At 41.8% G+C, this 22597-nt stretch overlaps 2 protein-coding genes and 1 long non-coding RNA gene across 5 annotated transcripts in view; 1 reads left to right on the top strand and 2 right to left on the bottom strand.

Annotated features, from left to right (window-relative positions):
• LOC102575131 (very-long-chain enoyl-CoA reductase) overlaps nt 1–3650 on the bottom strand; it is a 47268-nt gene extending 43618 nt beyond the window's left edge. For all 3 annotated transcript variants that reach the window (XM_014599704.3, XM_014599705.3, XM_014599706.3), the window contains exon 1: nt 3435–3650. In XM_014599704.3, coding sequence (XP_014455190.1) covers nt 3435–3650 — 216 coding nt within the window. The remainder of the gene's footprint in view (nt 1–3434) is intronic.
• On the top strand, nt 3649–18883 carry GCLM (glutamate-cysteine ligase modifier subunit). The gene is made up of 7 exons (XM_014599708.2): nt 3649–3780; nt 6382–6447; nt 8058–8142; nt 11600–11656; nt 13639–13841; nt 15799–15913; nt 18480–18883. Exons 1-7 carry the CDS (start codon nt 3649–3651, stop codon nt 18650–18652), a joined length of 831 nt encoding a protein of 276 aa, XP_014455194.1. The 3' UTR covers nt 18653–18883.
• Nucleotides 4674–22578, bottom strand: LOC109281044 (uncharacterized). The gene is made up of 3 exons (XR_002087566.2): nt 22411–22578; nt 18474–18575; nt 4674–6160 (listed from the first exon to the last, which is right to left on the bottom strand). It is a non-coding gene; the product is annotated as an uncharacterized LOC109281044 (long non-coding RNA).
• Nucleotides 22579–22597: the final 19 nt, after the last annotated feature.

The following is a 22597-nucleotide window of genomic DNA, read 5'->3' as shown; positions in this document are numbered from 1 at the left end:
ACATTCAGAGCAGTTTTCTTCATGCTTTTGACTTGTAGATGACCTGACTCTTTTTTCATGAGACCATGAAATAAATTCTTAGTGAGACATGCAAAAAAAAATAGCAATGCAGAAGGCAGAGGGAAGTAAAACTGCGCTAAATATTCAGAGTGAAAATTAAGTCATTTGATTTGGCCTACTCATTTGCTTTTCTTTGTATATTACAGAATTCATTTCAGAAAGTAGACATCATAATTACAACTGATAATTGGTCCGAAGAGTCTTAATGAGATGCCTATCTGTTTAAGTATCTGGCTTCATTGAAATCCATTCTTCCTCAGTTTGATAGGCTATGAAGAACTTTGCATCAAACATTCATATTGGTACAGTTCAAAAACATTTCACTTGAAAACAAATTTTGTCAAATAGCTAGTATTCATTACATTAATTTTCTCAATCTGAAATAATCAAACTGGACTTGAAATTAGGAAAAGAGTAAAAAGAAGCTACAGGAATATTAATTTGTGATTTGCTGACATAACAGTTGACAATTTAGACACCAGTGTAATAAAGAGAATTCAAGAAAAAATCAGTTATATAATTAGATTTTAATAATAAATGCAGCAGTAAAGAGTTATGAATGTACAGAAGGTTATTTTATTCATGATTAGCTCTTTCCCAATAGAGTAGACATGCAAGGTATATTCTGTACTGAATTACCACCCTATGCAACTCCAGAATTTAGCTTGAAGTTTGGCCAAAGCATCAGAACTTTTAAAGAAAAATACCAATGGTCAGCTCTTTAGAGTAAGAGCCACTTGTAAACAGTCAAATCATAGACCCCTCCCTGGAAAAGCATTCACTCCTATGGTAAATAAAGGCAACTCTATTGAAGTCTGTGGAGTTGAGCTGTCTTTAGTTGGTTGTCAATTTGGTCCTTTGTGTTGGCAAGACTATTTTTTATTTTATGTTCAGGCAAAAGAAAAAATGTTATTTTATTGCTGTGCTCCAAAATGAGCTAACATTTCCTTTCATAAATGTTTCACATGTATTATGTATATACGCATCTAGAAAAACATATTTCAAACTTGTAAGAGTTGCAAAAATATTAGCCAATATAAAAAGCTTTAGGCCATTCTTTTAGAAAAGGAAGTATTCAAGCCTGAAGGTCTGGACTACAAAAAGTGATGAAAATTGATTCAATTCTATTTGCTGACACAATACACTTCTCAGAGAAGGGAATGTCTAACACACACACATCATTATTTTTCCATTGGTGACAGCAACACTACAATTCACAGCTCACACTTCCTTTCCATTATTATGGTTAACCAGAGGAAGAAGCCATGAAAAAAAGACTGATTCTAAAATTTAAAAGGACTTCAACATTTATAGCAAATCAATGCAGAGGAAAAAAAGCAAAATACTCCTGAAACAAAAAATCACTACAGGCCTTATTCACCACTAAATAACTCAGGTTTACAACTGTGTAACCCTTCTGAAGTGCAACGGTTTCAAAACTGGAGTAGAGTGAATCAACTTCTCAAACGTAATGAAATACTCAAGTTGTGCACACAATGAAGCTAAGTAACAGCAGGGGCTGATAAGGTAGCTCTTCATGTTTTCATGCCCTCCACCACTCATCATTTGTTATTCTTCACATCAAATCTAAGATTAAATTGTAAAGTCTTTTAATTTGCTCTGTAAAGTACCTAATACACTTTTGGGCATTTTTGTATAAATACAAAGGTAACTACTTAAATTAATTAAGCCTAATCACCTCCATTGGGATCACTTCTAGACTGACTGTTCAAGAGTCTCAGAACTCAAATGCTAGAACTAAAACCCTAGAGGTAAAGGACAGTATCTTCTTACTGAGTTATATAAAACAACATGTAGTCTAGATTCAGCAAATGTACTGGTATTTGTAATTTATGTTTCAAGTGGCTGGTCCAGGTTTGATTTAATCTGTGAAGTCTCTTCCTCAATTTTCTGTTCTTCAAACCATAAATGAGCAGCTAATCTCTCTGTGCTATTGCTGATGATCATTGGCTTGAAATGCTAATGTGGTTAAATCATGGCTAAGGGCTACCGTGAAACAGGCAAGTATTGACATAACCAGACTTTGTGCATACTCAGGAAGAGGTGTTCAGAAATATAACCTCCTTCTGTATTTTTAACATTTACTCCGTTTGAGATGCTGCCTGTTGGAATCAAACCAAGTCCTTTGTTAAACTTTATTGGAGACCAACAGACAGTGATAAATATGAGCTTGCGGCAGCAAATTCCAGGTACTAGAAGGCATACCATCCCTTGTGCACACAAAAAGGGGATTTATTATTCCATGCATGAGAAAAACAGATTAGGTTTCATTTATTCATCACGCATTGTGTGTTTTATAACGATTGATTTATCATTTCCCTTTCCAGTCATGTTTACAGCCATTTTTTTTTATCTATTTGTCTTTTGTATTGATATTTATCCGACTATTTGGAAATAGTTAGAGGCTTGTCTTACAGAAGGAAGTCTTTTTCCAAGAAACTACTGCAGGCAACTAAAGAAAATGAGAGGCCTCTTGCACTTCACAATATAGGTATAGAGTTTAGTTGAGCCAAATTCTTTTCTCATTGAACTGGATTAAACCTGGAGTAACTGCATTGAGTGTGGGACGGCCTGAAGAGCAGGACTTGCCTTGCTGTGCTCAGAATTGTTGATTTAAGAAAACTGAGGGATTTCCCACTGTTTGATGGACTTTTTCCTACAGAAAGCTCACATTTTTATAGGGATGTATGTGATAGCCATGTTGGTCTGAGGCAAAAAGAAATACAAAAATCTAAAACTCTTGGTTCCAAAATGATACCTGGAAAAAAAGCTGGAAAACTGTCCCTCTGGGTCCATGAGAGTCTCTTTCCAGCGCCTGCTTCCTCTGTGCAAAAATGAAGTTTATCTCCTACCTATGGGAGCTTTTTACCACCTTGAACTTTCCCTGAGCCTGATGAACAGGTGCATGACCCTGAAAGCTTGCAGAAAAAGATATTTCTTTGCAATTACTCAGTTGGTTTCATAAAAGCTATCATTGCAGAACCAAGAGTTCTAGATTTTTGCATCACGTTTTATGGCACATTCATTCATCACTTAACACCCCACCCTGCTTCTTGAGGAACGTTTGGAGCCTGACACCTGCGCGGGGGCTGCTGCTTAGCTGTGCTTGAGCCTGGGAGGGACTCGAGGCGCGCCAGGTCCTCTAGGTGGTTTTAGACAAGGCTTGAAGGTTTTCAAGCGCCTTGTAGGGCCGGGCCCTACGTACAGAGCTCGCTGGGCACCGCCTGCAGCTAGGGGGCGCTGCGCAGGTAGGCGGAGAGCGGCGCAAGTTGCCAGGTGAGGGCAACAAGCCTCATTGCTGAGGCCACGCATGCGTCCTACCGCGCGGGGCCAGGGTGGCTGGCGCCACTTACCCGGACACTGGGAGCGACCTCTCGCCGACTCCTTCCCCGCGCTTGTCGCAGCCCCGCCCGTCCCGCCCCACGTGACCAGGGAGGGTGACACAGCACTTTTTTGTTGTTGTTGTTTTTTTGCTTAGTTATCGCCCCCGGAGCGCGGCGCCGCCGGATCCCGCGGCAGCAGCAGCAGCAGCAGTGCCGGGGCCCGGCCAGCCCCGCCCGCGGTCTCATGGGCACGGACGGCGGCAGCGCCAGCGCCCGGCTCCTGCTGGAGCAGGCGACCACACTCAACCTGCAGACGGGCAACCTGCTCAACTGGGGCCGCCTGCGCAAGAAGTGCCCAGCCAGCCCCGCCGAGGAGGTGAGGACGGGCCGCTGCGTCCCCGGCCCGCCCGCCCGCCGGGACAGCCCGGCCCTCAGCTGCGCGGAGCGGGCGTCTCGACGCCGCCCCCGGGGGCAGGGAGGTCCGAGCCGGCCCGAGGCAAAAAAGCATCCTGTTTCCAGCGGGTCGCCCGAGCCCCCTCCCGCGTCTGTGCGCGGGTCTGGGCTGTTGACCCGGGGCTGGGCGGCGCGGCGCCCGTGAAGTGCGGGTTGTTACAGAGAAAATGGGAGCTTTGCTGTCAGGCCCTGTCTCGGGCTGCCTCGTCCCCATACAAAGACCTTCCCTGCGAGGAGCTGGGGCGGGGCGGCGGGCTGTCTTTCCAGGCCCAGCTGGCAGGCAGCAGCCGGCAGAGCAGAGCCGAGCCGAGGGGAGGGGAGGGTGGGACAGCAACAGCCTTAAAAAAAAAAAGGAAAAAAAAGGGTTAATATCTTTGAGTTTAGACAGGATCCGGTAGATTATAATGAGCCATGAAGTCAGTGACAGCCCTCAGCCCAGCCTGACTAGACACGCTGCTGCTGCCACCAGGCAGTTGCTTTAAAACTTCGGGTGGAGTGGGAATCAAAGTGGGGTGCAAGTGTGCTGGGCACCACCCTGGATCCCCCCCTCCCCGGCCCTGGCCTCCTCATTGGTCTCTCTGGTCTCACATTCAGTCTGACTGTGCCGCTACAGAAGCAGGCACATCTCACCAGCCCTGAGTTAATAGGTAGTGGGTGAGGTTTGTATTGGGAGACAACAAGTCTCACTGCTCTGGCATCCATCACTCGTGATCGTGTCCTTGATACCTGTAGTTCTGCTGAAATTCCTGGGCTCTGCCTTGCAGCAACAGATTGCACAGGTTAAATGCAACTCACTCATGCAATTAAAACAGAGGCTTTAACATTTTCTTGTTTATATTAAATGTTCTCTTAGTCCAGTGCTGTGAGGGCAGGAGGTTGGAGTACCTGATTCACCTTCCTTGCTCATTCCAGTTTCATAAAACATTATCGCCCTCTGTAAAAATTAGGTCTCTGAAGAATTGCTTGGGCTTGCTTCTCAAAGCAAGCAAACTAACTTTGCTAGGGGTATTTTCATTTCAGTATGTTAAGAGACTTGTGTTTTAACCATCCAAAAACAGAACTCCTGCTCAAGTCTTTCCTCAGTCAGTCTATCAATCAAATAACTGTGTTAACCATAACAGTTCTTCCTGATAAAGAATTAAAGCTGTTTCTTTGATCAGGGTTGTAATACTCACCTGCCATAATATATTTTTTTCACAGCAGGCCAGCAATGGGTTAAATTACTAATGTGTTTTACAATCTGGACTAAGATCAAAATTTTATCTTAATAGCACACGGTAAGATGGTGGAGGTAGTTTAGGAAATGTTTCCATGAGTTAGTCTTAAAGAGACTCATTACTTCATGGCCATTGTTTCCCTCATCCGAGTTTAGAAGCTTCTAACTATTTTTTTTTTTTTAATTATGAAGGCTTTTCAGAATGTTTGTTTTAAAATTTGTTATATTGGCAGTTTCTGTTTGGCATTGAAACAGTCTTTGAAGAAGTGGCAGGTGGCATGGATGTCAGTGACAAGAATATATGAAAATTGTTATTACCACAGGAAATGTAGTGGTGCTGGCTATTTAGTGACCTAATGTTTAATACAAATGTTATCAGTAAGCATAAGAATTGTGATTTTTTGATAGTTAATGTATGAAGGTGGTATTGTCAATACAAAAGTTGGCTTCTCTTCAATTTATTACTTACATTGAGAGAAAAATGACTGACTGTCTGAGAGCACAGGTAACACAATTGTGGCCCCTCTGTTTATTTAAAAGTGAATTATTCTCATTTAACCTACATCTGTTACCGTATGACAGCTGTTCAGTAGCCTGTATGGAACAGAATTTGGACCAGGATCTCCAACTCTGTTAAACAGATGTCTTTATCAAAAGGGACTCTGTGCTGGCAGATTCAGTACAATGCTAAGGACCTGTATGAGTATGGAAACAGTTACTGTCATTCCAGGAATGATTTTCCAGAACGAATCGTTCCAGAATGATTTTCTGATGCCCTGGAAGGAAATTGATATAGTTGCTGTCTTTTGATATTTATTCTATGGGTATGTGGGCTTCTTTTTTCAGGATTGTCAATCTAGTGCCTATCTGGCTTCCATCTGAAATTAAGCAGCATTTGAATTGTATACTAATGTTCTGTCATGATCCAAGTTGCTTCACAGTTATAATCATAGGTGAATACTAGCCGTGCAGAAGCACTTCCTTAAGTCATAGATGCAGATCTTGATTCTAGTGGACTTCTTCAGTGATAGCTGGTGTGGGAATGCTGACAGGACAAAGCAGCAGTTCTCTCGCTTCTAAGGTGAACCTTGGGATAAAAGGAGAGTGAGAATAGGGTATCAAAGCCAAGCCAAAGTAGGGATGGAAGGCTGAAATAAGATTCTTTTCTATTTGCTTCATTTTTCCTCCCTGTCTGTACCAGTGACTCTAATTTCCTTGTGGACTCAATATTTTTCTTAACTCTCCCAACTGTACCATAATTATACTTGAATATGGAGAAAATAATGTAATAAAACTGCTGTTTTGTAGATACGGGACTGCATTCAAAACACACTGAATGAATGGAGCTTGAAGATCAGTCCTGACCTAAATCAGGTAAGGGATGTGCTGTTCCTTTGCAAATGGAATATAACCAAATACTTTTTCCTTTGCTGCAAAAAGACCTGTTTCAAAAGTTGACTTTAAGTAATGAACTAATAGAGTTCTTAGAAAAATTTTCTGCTCACAGTTAGGGATGCACCGATAGAGATTTTGAGGCTGATGCCAATGGCTGATATTTAAAGAGGCATATCGGCCAATACCAATCCAATTTCTGATACAGCTGCCTCCAGCTGGTAAGTGCAGTGGTGGAAGGAGTGGAGGGGGGCAGATCAACTCCACTGTGATGAGGGAGAGGGCAAGCAAGCTCAGCCCCCACTGAGAAGAGCCCCGGCTGCAGCCTGCCCTGCCCCATGCAGATCTAGGCCTGCCCCCACCCCGCCCTTCTGGAGTGCAAGCAGCAGCAGGAGCCGCCCGCCCACCCCACCTCCCCATGAGGCGTAGCTTTGTCCTTCACCTGCCCTGCCCCTCAGCTGAGCAGCACCTGCCCCGTCCACCACCGCAGGGGGCTTTGATCTGTACCCCCCATGCCCTTTCCCTTTCCCCTCCCCTTCCACCACACCAGACTTACCAACTGGAGGCAGCTCTCCATGCTGCCAGCTGTGCTCCTCACTGCCTGAGTGCTGTGCTGCAGCTGCACGGAGCACAGGCATTTATTGGCCAAATTATCGGCTCCATCAGGCTGATGTCTGATACAGCCAATTTTCTTTATATCGGTACCGATCCAATATCGGACCAATGTATCGCTGCACCTCTACTCACAGTAAGTTCTGATTCTGGGGAGAATTAAGTTGTTTTTGCTACTTTTAAATTCAAAAGTTGGTTCTGACTTTGTAGTAGAAACAAGAAATTCTGAAGCACAACATTTCATATCTAATTTCATTTCTGGGCTTATTTTTTAGTTCTTGTTGTTTTTCTTCTCCTGCAAAGTGGGGGGTGGCCACATGCTCTTTTGGGAGAGGTTACACATGCTCCACTATCTTATCTGAAATGCCATAAGGCAGAGAGAAGAGAAGGTTGGGCCTTACTGAAAGTAATAACCTAATGCTGCCCTACCCTGGAAGTGTCAGGCCTACCCGCTCCAAGGAGAAGTGGGTAGCAAAGCTACATGGCGAGACCTGTTCCTTCACTCAACTAGAAACAAACCCTCAAGACAACTGGTAAAGCAGCATTTGGTTTCTTAAAGCTACCTGCCTTCCTCTCGACTCTTATCAGGATCCTTACTGTGAGCTGAGCTTCTTTACATGACTGCTGCTACTGCCTGGATCTATAGCAGCAGTCATGTAAAGAAGCTCAGCTCACAGTAAGGATCCTGATAAGAGTCGAGAGGAAGGCAGGTAGCTTTAAGAAACCAAATGCTGCTTTACCAGTTGTCTTGAGGGTTTGTTTCTAGTTGAGTGAAGGAACAGGTCTCGCCATGTAGCTTTGCTACCCACTTCTCCTTGGAGCGGGTAGGCCTGACACTTCCAGGGTAGGGCAGCATTAGGTTACTACTATTTCCTTCACCAAATTGTTTATGCTGCTTTTGTTTAAACAAAGTTAATGCCCTGAAGAGGATTAATGTTGATTGAAACTGACAAGCCATTTTTAAACATCATTTACTGCAGGAAAAGCCAGAAGTCCTAGAATGTACTGTAGCTCAAGCAATGGAAAAGATAAATCCCGAAGAAAGGGAAGAATTGAAAGTGTCAGGTAAGAAACTAAATTGAAAGAATATTTTATTGGTTTTTACAATATACTTGAAGATTCAGAGAACTGAAACTTGACAGCTTTATTCTAGCTAAGCAAGTTCATTTACTTGAGTTTGGTAGCAGAAATGTTCATTAGAGACAGGGCCTATAACTTCAGCCTGCTCTACTCTGTTAGTGAGAAACATACCTGGAGAGAGAGGGAGCAGGAGAGGCAATATTGGAAAGGAAAAAGATAGCCTGCCCTACCACTAGAGTATATTGACATTCTATTTCTATCCGTTTAATTGTTTTTGACCACTTGGTTAACTTGGCTCTGGCTCAGGCCAGGTTTTAGCTACAATGAGAACTTCACTGATTTAAATTTAATTAGTTTAGAAATTGATTTAAGGTATGTATAAACTGAGCTGTAGTATAATGAAGAGAGATCTGAGGTAGCTTTGTCATTTTAGCCCATTGGTTCTCAACCTTTTTGACTCGAGACACTTTCCTGCCTGCGCGCCCACCCCCCCCCCCCCGCGCACAAAAACTTTTCAGAATTTAATGGAACCCCATTAAAAAACTAACATAAACATATATGATTATTATACTATAAACAGAATCTTAGTTTTAATCAATATTTTATTAATATGAATAACTTGGACTGTAAGGGACAGAGTCCAGGATGCCTGGCCAGCAGGGACAAAGTACTGGGCTGCACATGCAGCAGATGGGGAGTGTTGGGGTGTGGGGAGAGGACTGGCTAAGGGTTTTCTGCAGCACAGTGACTGTCACTGGCCAGGTGGGTATGTGCCACATGCCCCTGCAGAACCAGACTGGGAAGCATCTGTGGCAAAGTGCATGGGTTTGCAGTAGCCCTTGCCAGTCCAACCATGCATGGTATCTTCTGGAAACAGAAGCATGCAGGGAAGTTTCACCCTGTGGCAGTGCTGGGATTGTGACATCCTTGAAAGCACCCTGGTTGAGAACAGCACCTTGGTTGAGAACTACTGTTCTAGACACAGGAACACAGTGCTCCCTGCGGTAAAGATAAGGGTAAATTATTTAGCCTCATGACAGTTCCCTACACTGCTGTGGCTGGACTGTTTCTGGTACTTGTTAAAGCAACCTTGGCTATCTCTCCCACTACAGTGCAGTCTACAGAGTAGATCCGCCCTTAGTAAAATGGATGTGTAATGTCCTTTCCTTTAAGAATCTCATATTCTTAAAAAAAAAATAGAGGAAGGAGTTTGTACAAATTTAGCCAAATTGGTTTATGCTTTTTGGTGAGTTTGAAGCATTCCTGTGCTCCAGGAATTCTCGCATGCTGGAATGTTTCTTGGGGATCTATATAACCAAAGTTATAGTAGCATATGACACTCTTCTCTATTTGAGAGAAGACACAGCAATGAGTTGTATTCATTGGCAACGCATAGGAGGTGCATGCAGGTGTACACGCACCCCCTGACATTGGTGGTGCACCCCCTGAGAAAAGCACTGCAGCCTCAGTGGTGCCTGTGGGCGTTCGCTGCTTGCCACACCTCCACCCGTTACCACCAGAGGCGGCCGTGGGCACTTGCCAATTGCTGCTGGCGGCATCTGTGGGTGATCATCATTTGGCATTTGCCACACCCCCCTGCCCAACCCTACCCCACCGCCATGGCTGCTTGCGGGAGCTCCCCACTCACTACCACCACACTCCCACTGCTGACACTGCTGCTGACACCTGCAGGTGGTCGCTGTGCTCCCCCAGCCTCTGAGGGCATGCATTGTTCCATGGTTGCAGTGCTCTGAATCACTTTCAGAACACGTTTTTAAAAATTGGTCAGGTTTGTGCAATTTGATCGCCAGTTCTTTAAAATACTGTGCAGTAGCCTTACGTTTTTTGGGGTGAACAGTCTTCTGACATCTCTAGAGATTTTTGGAAATGAAAGTAGTCCCATGCTAAGTGTAGCTTGTCTGGGCCACATCTCACTAAGTATTTAAGTTTGTGTGTAGCATCTTTGAAGATAGTGGGAAGAAAGTCAAAGGATAAATATTTTGATAGTGTTTTAGAAAAGGGCTATATATTACTGTTACAAACAGAACATCCTTCAATTCTGCTGTACAGTACTTGGTGAGCTAATTGATATCATTCAGTACATGTTCAAATGGTTTGTTCTTGATGCAGCAGTAAAATTATCAGTGTTTCACTTCTCTGCCTTCTTTGTGTTGATTTGGAATGCCTATTACAAACCTTTGTCCCCTTTTTAATATCAGTTGTCCAAAAATGTCTGTCTTCATCTGTAGCCTTCTGAATGACTCTTTCTATGGGATATGATGAACTTGGAGGGGAAAGTCTCACTGTATAGAACTCTGGTAAATGTTAAGTTTCAATAAATGATGGAGGCCTGGTTCTACAGAGTTGATGACTTTACTTTAAAAGTATGGTGATGTGGTTGGTGCTTGGAATACCCAAACAGTAAAATCCTGGCTTTGAACTGATACCTGCTCAAGGGATGATCTCACTTCCAGAAGGCCTCTTCACAAAATCATAGAAAATTAGGGTTGGAAGGGACTTCAGGAGGTCATCTAGTCCAACCCCCTGCTCAAAGCAGGACTATCCCCAACTAGATCATTCCAGCCAAGGCTTACCTAGCCGGATCTTAAAAACCTCTAAAAATGGAGATGCCACAATCTGTCTGGGTAACCTGTTTCAGTGTTTTACTATCCTCCTTTGGAGAAAAATGTTCCTAATATTTAACCTAAACTTCCCTTGTTGCAAGTTGAAACCATTGCTCCTTGTTCTGTCATCTGCCACAGTATAGCTCCATCCTCTTTCAAACCTCCCTTCAAGTAGTTGATGGCTGCTATTAAATCCCTTCTCAGTCTTCTCTTCTCCAAACTAAATAAAACCAGTTCCCTCAGCCTCTCCTCAGAAGTCACGTGCCCCAGCCCCAACCATTTCTGCTGCCCTTCACTGGACTCTCTCCAATTTGTCTACATACTTCTGTAGTGTGGGGGGCCCAAAAGTTGACACCAGTTCTCCAGATGTTGCCTGACCAGTGCTGAAAAGAAGAGAAAAATCACTTCCTTAAATCTGCTGGAAATGCTCCTACTAATGGAGCCCTGTATGCCGTTAGCCTTCATTGCAACAAGACACACCGTTGGCTAATATTCAACTTATTGTCCAGTGTAACCCCCAGGCCCCTTTCTGCAGAGCTGTTTCTTAGCCAGTTGGTCCCTAGCCTGTACCAATCTCTTAAAATGGGGTTTCTGATTGTATTCAGTGCAACTCTTTTTGCCTGCATTAGAATGCCATTTTCTCTAATGTTTTCAGTTCCTTGTATGGCTGGCAAGTGTCTAAGAACTCTCCATTAGTTCTTGCCAAAATGTAAATTGTATACATCATTAATGAAGAACTGGAAATGTGCCTGTTCTGTGAATTCTTTAGCAGCTGAAATTTGGTTTTAATTATTGACTCCCCTTTCTTTGGTGTACAGCAAAACTCTTCACTGTAGGGTCGAACTCATCATCAATCAGAGATGCAGTTAACATGGGTAAGTGTGCAACTGAAATGCATGTGTAAGTCTTTGTACTTTTGATTATTTAAAAAATACATACAAACACACCTTTCTCTTTAATCTGAGTATTGGTTTTGTGTATTCTTCCTCTGTCTGCTAAAGAGAGAATCAATATTTGCCATTGTCACAAGCTCTTGCCACTAGAGAAATTGAAGCCATACTCTTAAAAATGAACCAATTATATTGAATTACGGTCTAATATATGTGTTGGTTCAATTACTAAGTTTAAATGTAAAGCAGGTTCCTGGACTTTGGTGGGATCCCTTGTTCTAAGTAGCCACTGCTGCAGATCAAGTTGTAGGAGCAGTGCCTTAATTCTTTATGCCAAATTTACTGTTGTGCTTGAGATTCATCATTGATTATATCTGATGCAGTGATTATTGTTGCAACAGTAACTAGTTTAATCTGATTTCTAACACTGGGAACTGTAGCATGATGCCTAGTATTCTATATGATGCTGGTGTCGGCAAAATAATGACAACACTGGTAACAGTTAATTTGAAGTAGTTTAATTTTCTTGAAAGTAAATGTAGTGTATTAATATCTAATGTTGTTATGTCTGAGGTTTTTGTCCAAAAAGCAACTGCATCAAATCTTTAAGGGAAATAACCAAGAATGCTAAACTTCATAGAATCTTGAAAATTCATTGGGTTGGAAGGAATCCTGAGTCAGAAAGTGTCAAATAGCTCTCATTTTAAGAAAATTTCAAGAGATGAGAGTTATAGAGCAGTGTGAAAATCGTAGAACCCTTTGGAAAAGCATTCTAATGTAAAGATAGCCATCTTACAGAGAAGATATTATATTCATTTTATGAATAACTACTTTGACAAGTTCACTGATGTTAATGAAAATGAAATTCACATTTGGTTATTTCCCTCTCCCCCCTGCTGGAGAGATTCCTTTTTACAAAGCACCAAAATAGCCTCAGATGAAAATTTAACTTAGGTAGGGACTAGATAAAGCATTCGATGGGATTAAAACATTTTGTGCTCTTTTCAAGTGATTGTGAAAGGGTATGACAAAAAGGGTTTCCAATTTTTGCCTTTTTATACAGTTTTGTGATTTACATTCTAGCTATTGAAAGATGCATGAGAAAATGTATATGTTCTTTACTTCATTTCATTTGATCATCTAATTAATATTACCCCTGTGTTGTTGGACCCTCTCTCTCTTAATTTGGCCAAGTTAGCGGGCATTGGAAAGATGTCACGCTAATATCTTTTCAAATGATTATGAAGTTGTTACTAACAAATGGAAAATGAGATTTACCTTTACAGTTCGTTTCACTATATAATTACAGAGCTTTCAAACATGCTATGCCCATAATCCAGGAGATGTGTGGGTGATCTGCCAATTTTAAGTGGATTTGATTTCATTCATATTTATCTCAGAAATCTCACAGTTTAACCTTTATAAAATTATCTGTCCCAAGCTTCTCTACCTCTTTTTATTGCCATTTTAAGTTTAGATTCACTAGGCCTGCTAACTACATCTGCTATTGCACAAACAATGAAAAAATTATAAAAGAAGTAAAAGGTCACAGGCTTGCACAAGAGGAGGTTGGGGGTGTTGTAACTGGGAATCCTCTAATTTATATGCTGTATTTACTTGAATTTAAAATGAGCTTTCCCCCAGTTAGCACTGGGGGAAGGGAAGAGCCCCTGTCTTGGATTTACTTACAAAATGAAGTGGAGGGAAGACAGTAAAATCAGAAAATATGCAGAGCTACAGGCTTTGCTCAAGATTTCCATCATGAGATTGTATCTGAAATTCAGACTTCAACTCCAAATTTTGGGAAACATTCTTTCTGTCATAGAATGCAAATGTTCTGTAATGTTATAAAATGGTGAGTGAAGAATAAGTGGAGTAAAGCTGTGTGTATGTTTTGTTTGAAATGTTTGTGTTGCTTAGGCTGAGATAAAAGTGTAAACAGTGATATTTGTTTTTATTTTTCTCAGCATGCTCTGCCCTTGGGGTTGCCCAGTTAGATTCTGTGATTATTGCTTCACCTCCTATTGAAGATGGAATCAACCTTTCCCTAGAATATTTACAACCTTACTGGCAAGAACTTGAAAACTTAGTGCAAAATGAAAAGATTGTTGCCATAGGTACCTCTGATCTAGATAAAACATTGCTAGAGCAGCTGTACCTTTGGGCACAGGTAAGAACAAATTACATACCTGCAGTAACTCTGAGGAATTGTAGTAACTGTTGTTTTCCTGGTATATCGTATCCAATTATACAACTGTTCTGCTTTGATTTTAAAATCAGTGTTAATTACACTATCAAATTTGAACAACAAACTTTATTTTGAATATAACTCTCGTCATTCATTTATTCACTTAATTTTTCTTAAAGAACTCTTTGATTTTGTTCCAGGATGCTGTTTTTGTTGCGTTATAAATCATTAACCATAGCCTTCTCTATTTTACTAGGAAGCCTTTTCTTTCAGAAAGATGCTGTTTATATAGTAAGCTTAAGGGTGAAAGGGACAAACAAATTATATGGAACAAGGAGCAGGAGCTGTTCTTTGACCAATCTAGCTTTTTTTAACCTCTGTAACATTCAACAGGTGAAAGCCTGCACTTCTCTGTGCACACATTTGTTTCTAAGTGGTCTAAACTCTTATTAGTGGGTGGATTTACTGTTTTCTTACCAGTAATTGGAACCTCCAACTAAGAATGCTATAGGTCATGGGTGTCAAACATACGGCTGGGGGATCTCTGACTGACCTTTGCTAACCTGGTCTGGTGCACGGGCTGAACTCGACACTGGATATGGCACAGGTGGTCAGTCCAGGATGTGTGCTGCATGCCATGTACATGGCTGAGCAACCCTGTGTGCTGGTTTTGGGACCAGTCTGGATTGGGCTGGGCTGGAAACAGCACACAAGGCCAAATTGGCATGACACTGCATACAGCCTGCATTTTGGGCTGTGGGTCCAGTCCATCCACCACAGGCTGTGAAAGTCCTAGAGTGGGACCAGTACACACTGCACGCAGCACAAATGGGTCAGCATGGGGAGTGCGCTGCATGCAGCAACCCGCCAGATTGGCTCTGTGCACTGGCTCTCATGAGCCCTGATTTGGCCCATAAACTGGTTCACAGTCCCTCATCTGGCCTGCAGGACCAGATGTATTTGACACCCCTGCTGTCTGACTGTATCCACATAGTAGATCCTCTGAGGGTATTTATTTGACCCATTTTTTGTCATTTGTGTCAAGTGAAGGAAGAAGAAAAACCTTATGCAAATATTGACTGTGGATGTTGCGGTCAATGGTAAATGCATTGACAGCCTTCTTCAAAGTTTGTTCAAGTCAATGGAGAAGGAACTCTTTCAACTTAAGTTTGGATTAGGCTCTTATTTAAGGGTGTGCATGGCTACAAATTTTATATTCTTAGCAAAACTGATAATTTGGTTGTACTGTACTATTTAGTCTACAATTAGATTTGTTCATTTGTTTTTAATTCCTTCCTCTTCTACTGGAAACAAAGAATTGCTGATCCAATGGCATAACAGACAGAAAGCCAAAACGGTTATGCGTATTTTACCATGATGACTGCCAAAGTGAGGTCCATCTTTATTTACGACTATGTTGCAAGGAACTAAATTATTTCAGCTCCCACTGAAGTTGATGTTGGACACATTTACACATGATGCTACTTTGTCATAGCAATGCGCTATGGCAACAAAACATCCACGGGCAAGAACCATGACACGGCAGCAATGTTGCTGTAGCAATGTACTCCCTTGTTATAGTGTATCGCTATAGTGATGTAGCAGCTAAAAATAACTGCACTTTTGTGCACGGCACAGTACAGACTGTAACTGCACTGTCATTTAGTACTTCGAAAAGGAAGTACTAAATGATGGCGCAGTAACAAAGGTGCCATAGGGACATGTGTAGATGCACCCACTGAGTTGGATGTTTGGTGTCTTGCAAAATTAAGCTCATTTCTCTGAGTTGGGTATTTAAAACAAGGTTCAGGTTAAATTGTTAGGATAATGAACCTGGAACAGACTTTCTTATGCAGTAAAGGATGTTTGTATGCTTCTAAAGTACTAATTTTGTTTCTTCTTCTAGTTAATTCCTAAAGAAAATTTATTTTTCTTTCAGGTGAAACCAAGTAGTAACCAGGTAAATCTAGCTTCTTGCTGCGTGATGCCACCTGACCTCACAGCATTTGCAAAAGAGTTTGACATACAGCTGTTAACTCATAATGATCCAAAAGGTGAGGCTGTAATTTGTTTAATCTGACAAATTTGAGAAGTTAATTTCAAACATAATTGGCAACATTTTCATGTTGATGTATAGTTTTTGTGGTTATTAAACCCTATGATTTGGATTCAGCTTTTATCAATTACTGTTATATGTTTGTCTAAGTTTTGTTTTATATTTCCTGGGATACTTCAATAGAAAAACCAAAAAAAATTTGAGAGAGCATATCATACTGATAAGTATTGTGTAGCATACTTGTTTGACCCAGTTCATTGTTTTGGGCATATTTACTTAAATCCAAGATGAGATGTTTTCCCCCCTCATTTAGCAAAAAAGCTGCTGTCTTGGATTTGAGTACAAGGCACTGGGGGCTAGGGAAGTGAGGGCTCAGAGCTGCACCCATTGCCCCCCAGTCAGGTTCTGGAATTCAGAAATTACCAGGCTCTTTGGCATTATTGGTATGTTTGAGCAATAGCTATCTTAATGTATGCTGCTGTTTACGAATTAGCTTAATTTTTAAGATGGTAATGCTGTAGACTTGATGGTCTGGGACTTATGCAAGATGCAATAAACTCTTAGGAATTTCTTAATTTTTAAACAGCATAAAGTAAGAATTAGTGTTTCAGCTTTGGGTTGTTTGCTTTCTTATGTATTAATAAAAAAAAAAATTGAACCTGCAGCTCTTGCAACCTTGCAGGGAACCTGGTTTTGCAAGTAATGTCTATCTTTCATTCAAGTACTCTGCCAGGTATTATGGAGAAAGTAGCAGGATCAACCTGTGGGTGCTGACAAGGGAAGGGTCTTTTTTTCCACTGCTGTTTACAATGTATCTGTCCTTCTAGTCTGGCTGAGTTGAAAAAATACAGCCCATGTATATCCATTCTCATCTTAAGCGTTCCCTGATGACTGCCCAAGTAACTCCTCTTGCCTCTAAGGTGGCTTAAACTGTTCACAAGTCCATCCTATTTTCTTGAGGCATGTTAACTACTAATTGTTAGGGAAGGGGGGAAGGCCTACCGAAAACCAGCTCATCTCTTTTGTTATAGCAGAAGCAGCCATCAAACCAATGTCTAGCCAGCCAAAAAGCAAGGATCGATGCCCTTGCTACCTGGACCTACTTCCCAAAATGGATACTAGTCTAAGTAAACAAAAATCAACTAATAAAAAATCAAGCAGGCAAAACCCACGCAGACTGTGTGGTATAGTGAGTCTTCAAATGCACGTGAGCAAACAAACTGCCTGGGTTCTTCAAGTCAACAGGATGCCAGTGAAATTCTTCCAGTACTATCAAGCCTTGTTTCATCAGTTTGTGGACATGTATCAAAACTGATGCTTCTGTGACCCATGGATATTACTGGCTGGAACTGCAGTGCTGTGTAGAACCCCAAATGCAGCCTGCAAGCTGTAAACTCTTTAATTTGCTTCACCATAAACTACCAAGCTAGAGGGAGGGAAACTGGGATTTGAAGTGGAGGCAGAGCAAGAAGGGCTGTGCTGTGCTTATGAACATAGCTGTCCCTTGTGGGGGGCAAATAAGGGCAACCGCAATTGGTGTGGCCCTGTGGACAGTGCCATACACACGCTGCCGCACACCACTGGCTCCATGCTCCAACTGTGCACCACCTGCATAGGCCCCACAAACCCCTAGGGTCGGCTCTGCTTATGAGTATTGGCTATCCTGTGCCCCAGTCAACCCAAGAGTCCTGTTGCAGGAAGAATGGCTACCCAGCAGGGCTCTTCTCTTGGAGGGAGTGCCTGCTTTAGCTCATTGCAGCTGGATGGCAGTACACCGGATGTGCACCACCCCCCTTCCCAGTGCAATCTCACAATGGCTGTTAAGGTCATTTTACCTTAACACTGGAATAAGAAAGTATTTGCAGAGTAGGGACAAGAGTGTGTGATCTTTAGACTTGTTGCGTTCTTCAAGGAACTGAGCTGCTTCATCTTCCATTGACTTCAGTGGGAATTAAAAATGCTCAGTACTTTGGATTTAGTTTTAAACTTGTCCATTGATGAATCTAGCTCTTCTAAAGATTAAACCAGACCAAACTGTCAAACAAAAGTACCTCCTCTCTCTTCTCCCTCACTGACCCTCTCCCCTCCTAAATGTCTGGGTAATTCTCTTAAATTCATATTGTATCATCAAAGCTTATGTCTGTAGTGACTGACCACTTTTCAAATAGACCTTTGGGTAAAATTAGTCCAGTTCATGACTTGGTGCAGCAGTTATGCTATAACTACTTTAACTTTCAGATTTTTGCCCTGTAACACATTTCAGAAGAATGGACAGATGGTGTATCACCAGGTGCTTTGTGTAACATTATTTATTGAGATGTTTAAACCTTTATAGCAGGGCAGTCCAGCTTCTGAACATTCAGGGAACGCCCCCTGGCCCCGAGGCTACCCTTTCTGTGCAGGCTCTGGGCTCCCTGGGTTCCCATGGGCCAAGTCTTAACATCATCATGAGCCACATGCAGTCTATCAGTTGGACAGTTCTGTTTAGTAATGAAGATTACAGTATTTGTTAATTAAAGTATGCTTAAGTTTTACCCAGAACACTGTACATATCTTACTTTTAGAGCTGCTTTGTGAAGCAAGTTTCCAAGAAGCTCTTCAAGAAAGTATCCAGAACAGTCGAGCACATGAATGGACTCCCTTGTGGCTTCTCCGGTATTCTGTCATTGTTAAAAGCAGAGGAATTATCAAATCCAAAGGCTATATCTTGCAAGCTAAAAGAAATCTTTCTTCATAATGTATTGCCTTTTGACAGCAGTCTGCTGTCTTAGTGCTTTGGACGTTTTCATGAAGAGTTTAACAGAGGTGAAAATCATCACAAGACCAAAAGTTTTAATTTGCAGTGCTGTATCAGTAAGTCCAAGGCATATCATACACTGTATGTACATTTCTTTCCTAATCTAGAGATCAATTCACTAATGTATGAAATGCTTTTGTTTTACATTAAACTGTTGTTTTCTAATTGAAATGATGTGTAAAGAGAATATTGAAAATATTTTTTTTTTCTTTTTTTATATGAGTAATGCGCTGTAAAATTTTCACTAGTATATTTTGGCTCCCATTGATGTAATATATAAAAATGTATATATTTTTATTTTCAAAAAAGAAATTCAGTATGTTGAATTTCTTCTGAAGTGCTTGCTGCCACTACTTTGGCAATTGTATAGAAACTGATCATTCAGGGGGTGTTCTGGGGGGTTTTTTCCTAAGGAAAAAATTCTCTAAGTAATGGACAGGAAAGCAGCTTAGTGCTGTATATATCAAAGTAATCAGATTCCAATTTAGTCTAAGTGACAGCCCAATTTTTATTTTTTATTTTTTTTTGGTACAAAATGTCCCTTGTGGCTGGGGAAAATAAAAAAAAAAGCAAACATGTGGCCCTCTTCCAAAATATTCCAATGATTATACTAGCTCCTACTGTCCGTCCCATGTATTCCTCATTCCTCTTGTAAATGAGTGATGAGATATTTTGCCTTGTGTTATGAAATGTGCTATTATGCATGTTTTTTAGCTAAGCCTGAAATAAGTGGGCAAGAACCAAATTAATATGGAGCCAAAAGGTGCCTGGTTTTGACTTTAAACTGTTGTTTTAAAATGTTCAAGAGCCATAGATACTTGAAAATCTACCAAATCAGAGCAGATAGTACATGCTGGACTGTGCATTGTTTAATCATATACACTGGAGATATCTTTTTAATTTGAGGTGGCCTACCAAGTTTTCTGGTGCTTAGGTGTCACCTACAGCAGGGGTTTTCAACCTTTTTTTAATAAGTATATACCTGGGGCAGGGTGTGGATGAGCAACTGGATGCTGAAGGGGGGAGGGGGCAAGCAGCCAGATGGGGGGTGGGATGGCTAGTAGTGGAGCAGCGGCAGCACAGTATCTGTGTGGCCTTGCTCTTGCCCTGCCCCAGCCCTGCTCCTGTGAGGCAGTGGTGTGGGGTGGGCTCCATCCCCGCCCACCCCCACCTACCCCCTGGGACCTTTCAAAGCATCCCCAGGGGTACATGTACCCTTGGTTGACAACCCGTGACCTAGAGATAAGACTTCCTGAACACTATTAGCTGCAAAGCCTGAGTTCTTGTTAATTTCTGGTGCCAACTTAATCCATGCAGTAATGTTGGCTTCTGACCCTAAAGGATACCAGTGCTAGAGTGAAGACTGGCTCCTCTTTTCATCTGAAAAATCTCCCAGTGTGAAACTTAAGTTTTAAATTGACAGTCTTTCCGTTGCAAAGGAATTATGTTACCAACAGTGATTTTAAAGGTCTAGAAATTGTATTGAAAAACGTTAGTTGTCATTCTACTTGCTTATTACATATTACAAAGACTGATGCTGCACCTGAAATCATTAAGCATTTTGTAATTTATTTCAGTGGGAACAGTAATCAAGCCTTATTCTGGTAATTTTTAATGTAGTTTTATATAGTCTTGAGCTTGTGGTAAAAAGTATGAATTTACATTTAACATTTTGTGTTCTGGTTGTACAGGCAGGCAGCAAGCAGTGTCAGCATCCAGAATATCTTTCTGCACTGTCCAAAATGTCAAGACATTAACTTGAATCCATTCCATTGAGTTAAAATTTCATTTACAAACACTTGGTACATTTGATAAATGTTAATTATATTGATAGACCTTTCAGTTCTACAATACCTGTGTGACTAAGAGCATTTCCAGTCACTTGAAGTAGGTTTGGTGGAGCAAAACAATTGGCAGTAATAATGCCAAGGCGCAACTTTTTAGAAATATTTTCCTTCCTAAGTCAAAATTACTGATCGAATTTTGGTCAACAGAGGCCAGCGTGTGTGTACTTTGTCTTACTTAAAAATTGTATCTAAGTGTGTTCCTTACTAGTTAGAACTAGTTTCTACAAATTGTAACAAGTATTTGTAGTAATTTTATTTTTTATGTTTACCAAGCATACAAGAGCCTGACTGTTGACAGGGATTCATTGTATTGTATACAAGTTTATACAAACATGCATATATTTTAAATCTACAAAATTGAAAGCATTAATACTACAAACTGGCAATTGTGCTAAGATTAGTGCACAGATGGTCCCTAGTTAGGAAATAAATCCTTAAATAACCCATTTGAACAATGTTAACAGCTATGTTTTGGGGAAGTGGGAAGGAACAGTTGTTTAAACTTGAATAGGTTGATAATGTATTAATGTTATAAGTAGCACTACAGTCAGGCAGTGATTTTTGTCAAGCAGTTATCTGATTAATGATATTTTGAGTGTGCATGATGCTTGAATTTAATGAGAGTAGGAATTAAATAGAGGGAGAGACAGGAATTCCTTTTCTAAAAAGTTTAGAAGCCAAGATTTGTAACTGAGAGCTTTATTTTAAAATGTTTGAGTTCGTGTACATTTTCAAATGTGCACTATTAATTTCTATGTTAGAAATCATTGGAAGTGTCTTAGCACCAGTAGTTTTAAGCAGGGATGACTGTTTTGTTCATGTTCTGCCTTTAAACGACAGTATAGAGAACAGCATCAGAGCACTCAAAAGATCAGTTTCAGTATTCAGTTTGACATGGAGTAGTAGGTGCCCCTTGGCCATATCATTAAACTGAAAGCGAGGTTCTGCTCACAAATTTAAGCTAAACAAGTACAAAAAAAGAAAGAAGCAAATTATGCAAGTTCAATCTTCCGTGTTAATGATATTTGAGGGTAGACTGCACTAATTATTCCTTTATAGGAATTGGATTTTCTAATTTACATCTATACAACTTTCAGTGGCCTATAAAGGGGTAGGAAAAGGCACAACCTTTAACTGTATGTTACTTGCAAATCTTTCTGATAAATGAACTGGCTTGAATGTCTGATGTTGGAGCATATCCATTTTAACTGGCTGAAAAGTAAGTGTTGTTACTGGCTTGGGTGTTCCTATTTCAGCGTCCCGGGCTAGGATACATGCAGACACACAGCCATGTACAGCCCTGTCCTGGCACTGAAGGGAGGATGCTTGGAGTGGTTGGAATTCTTCCTGTGATTAAATGATGGCATGGATAACCGCAAGCACTCATGCATTTGTGTCTTGTCCCTTTCTGGCTTACTGAAGCTTCCTTTTAACCGAGCCCTTTGTTGTAGCCTGTCTGCTAATAACACTCCTGCAACACAGACTTCTTTGGCGGCCTGCTCTGATCTACTGCGCAGGACCGGGCAGGATGCTGGAGTGCATCTCGCTGGCAGCGAGGGGAGGGAGCCCAGCTTGCTGCAGCCACTGCGGCCCTCCAAGGGCCCTGGTGCCCGTGGGGGGGGTGGGAAGCGCACTTGAGGGCTTGCGTATGAGGGGGCTACTTATAATCCTGGAAAACGAGGGCGGCAGGGACCGCGAAAGGTCACACCTAGTCCAACCCCCTGCTCCGAGCAGGACCATCCCCAACTCGGTCGTCCCATCCAAAGCTTTCCTCCGAGCGAGGAAATTCTTCCTCGTCTTCAACCTGAACGTCCCTTGTTCACCCCCTCCTGCCGGCCCGCCCGCTCTCACCTTCAGAGGCCCGGCGCGAGGCCCAGCTCGCCCCAGTGGACAAGCGCGAGCTGCTGAGCGCCGAGCGGCCCCGCCCTCTGCCCCGGGGCGCGGCGGTTGGGGGGAGGGGCGCGTTCCCTCGGGTCACGTGGTTTCCGTGTCCCCGCCCACCGCGTGTCCCCCCAGAAAGCTGTCCCCGGGCGCAGCC

Source organism: Alligator mississippiensis, chromosome 5 (assembly GCF_030867095.1).
Source record: "Alligator mississippiensis isolate rAllMis1 chromosome 5, rAllMis1, whole genome shotgun sequence".
In the NCBI taxonomy this organism is placed as follows: Eukaryota; Metazoa; Chordata; order Crocodylia; family Alligatoridae; genus Alligator; species Alligator mississippiensis.
The sequence above is the reverse complement of the archived record's forward strand: the minus strand, read 5'-3'. Positions and strand labels throughout refer to the sequence as shown.

What these genes read in the sequence shown, in the direction of transcription:
- GCLM (XM_014599708.2), top strand. Translation starts at nt 3,649, where the DNA reads ATGGGCACGGACGGCGGCAGCGCCAGCGCCCGGCTCCTGCTGGAGCAG. An exon ending in TCAGTCCTGACCTAAATCAG is followed by an intron (nt 6,448 to 8,057) that starts GTAAGGGATGTG and finishes CATTTACTGCAG; the next exon opens with GAAAAGCCAGAAGTCCTAGA. An exon ending in AGCTGTACCTTTGGGCACAG is followed by an intron (nt 13,842 to 15,798) that starts GTAAGAACAAAT and finishes TTTTTCTTTCAG; the next exon opens with GTGAAACCAAGTAGTAACCA.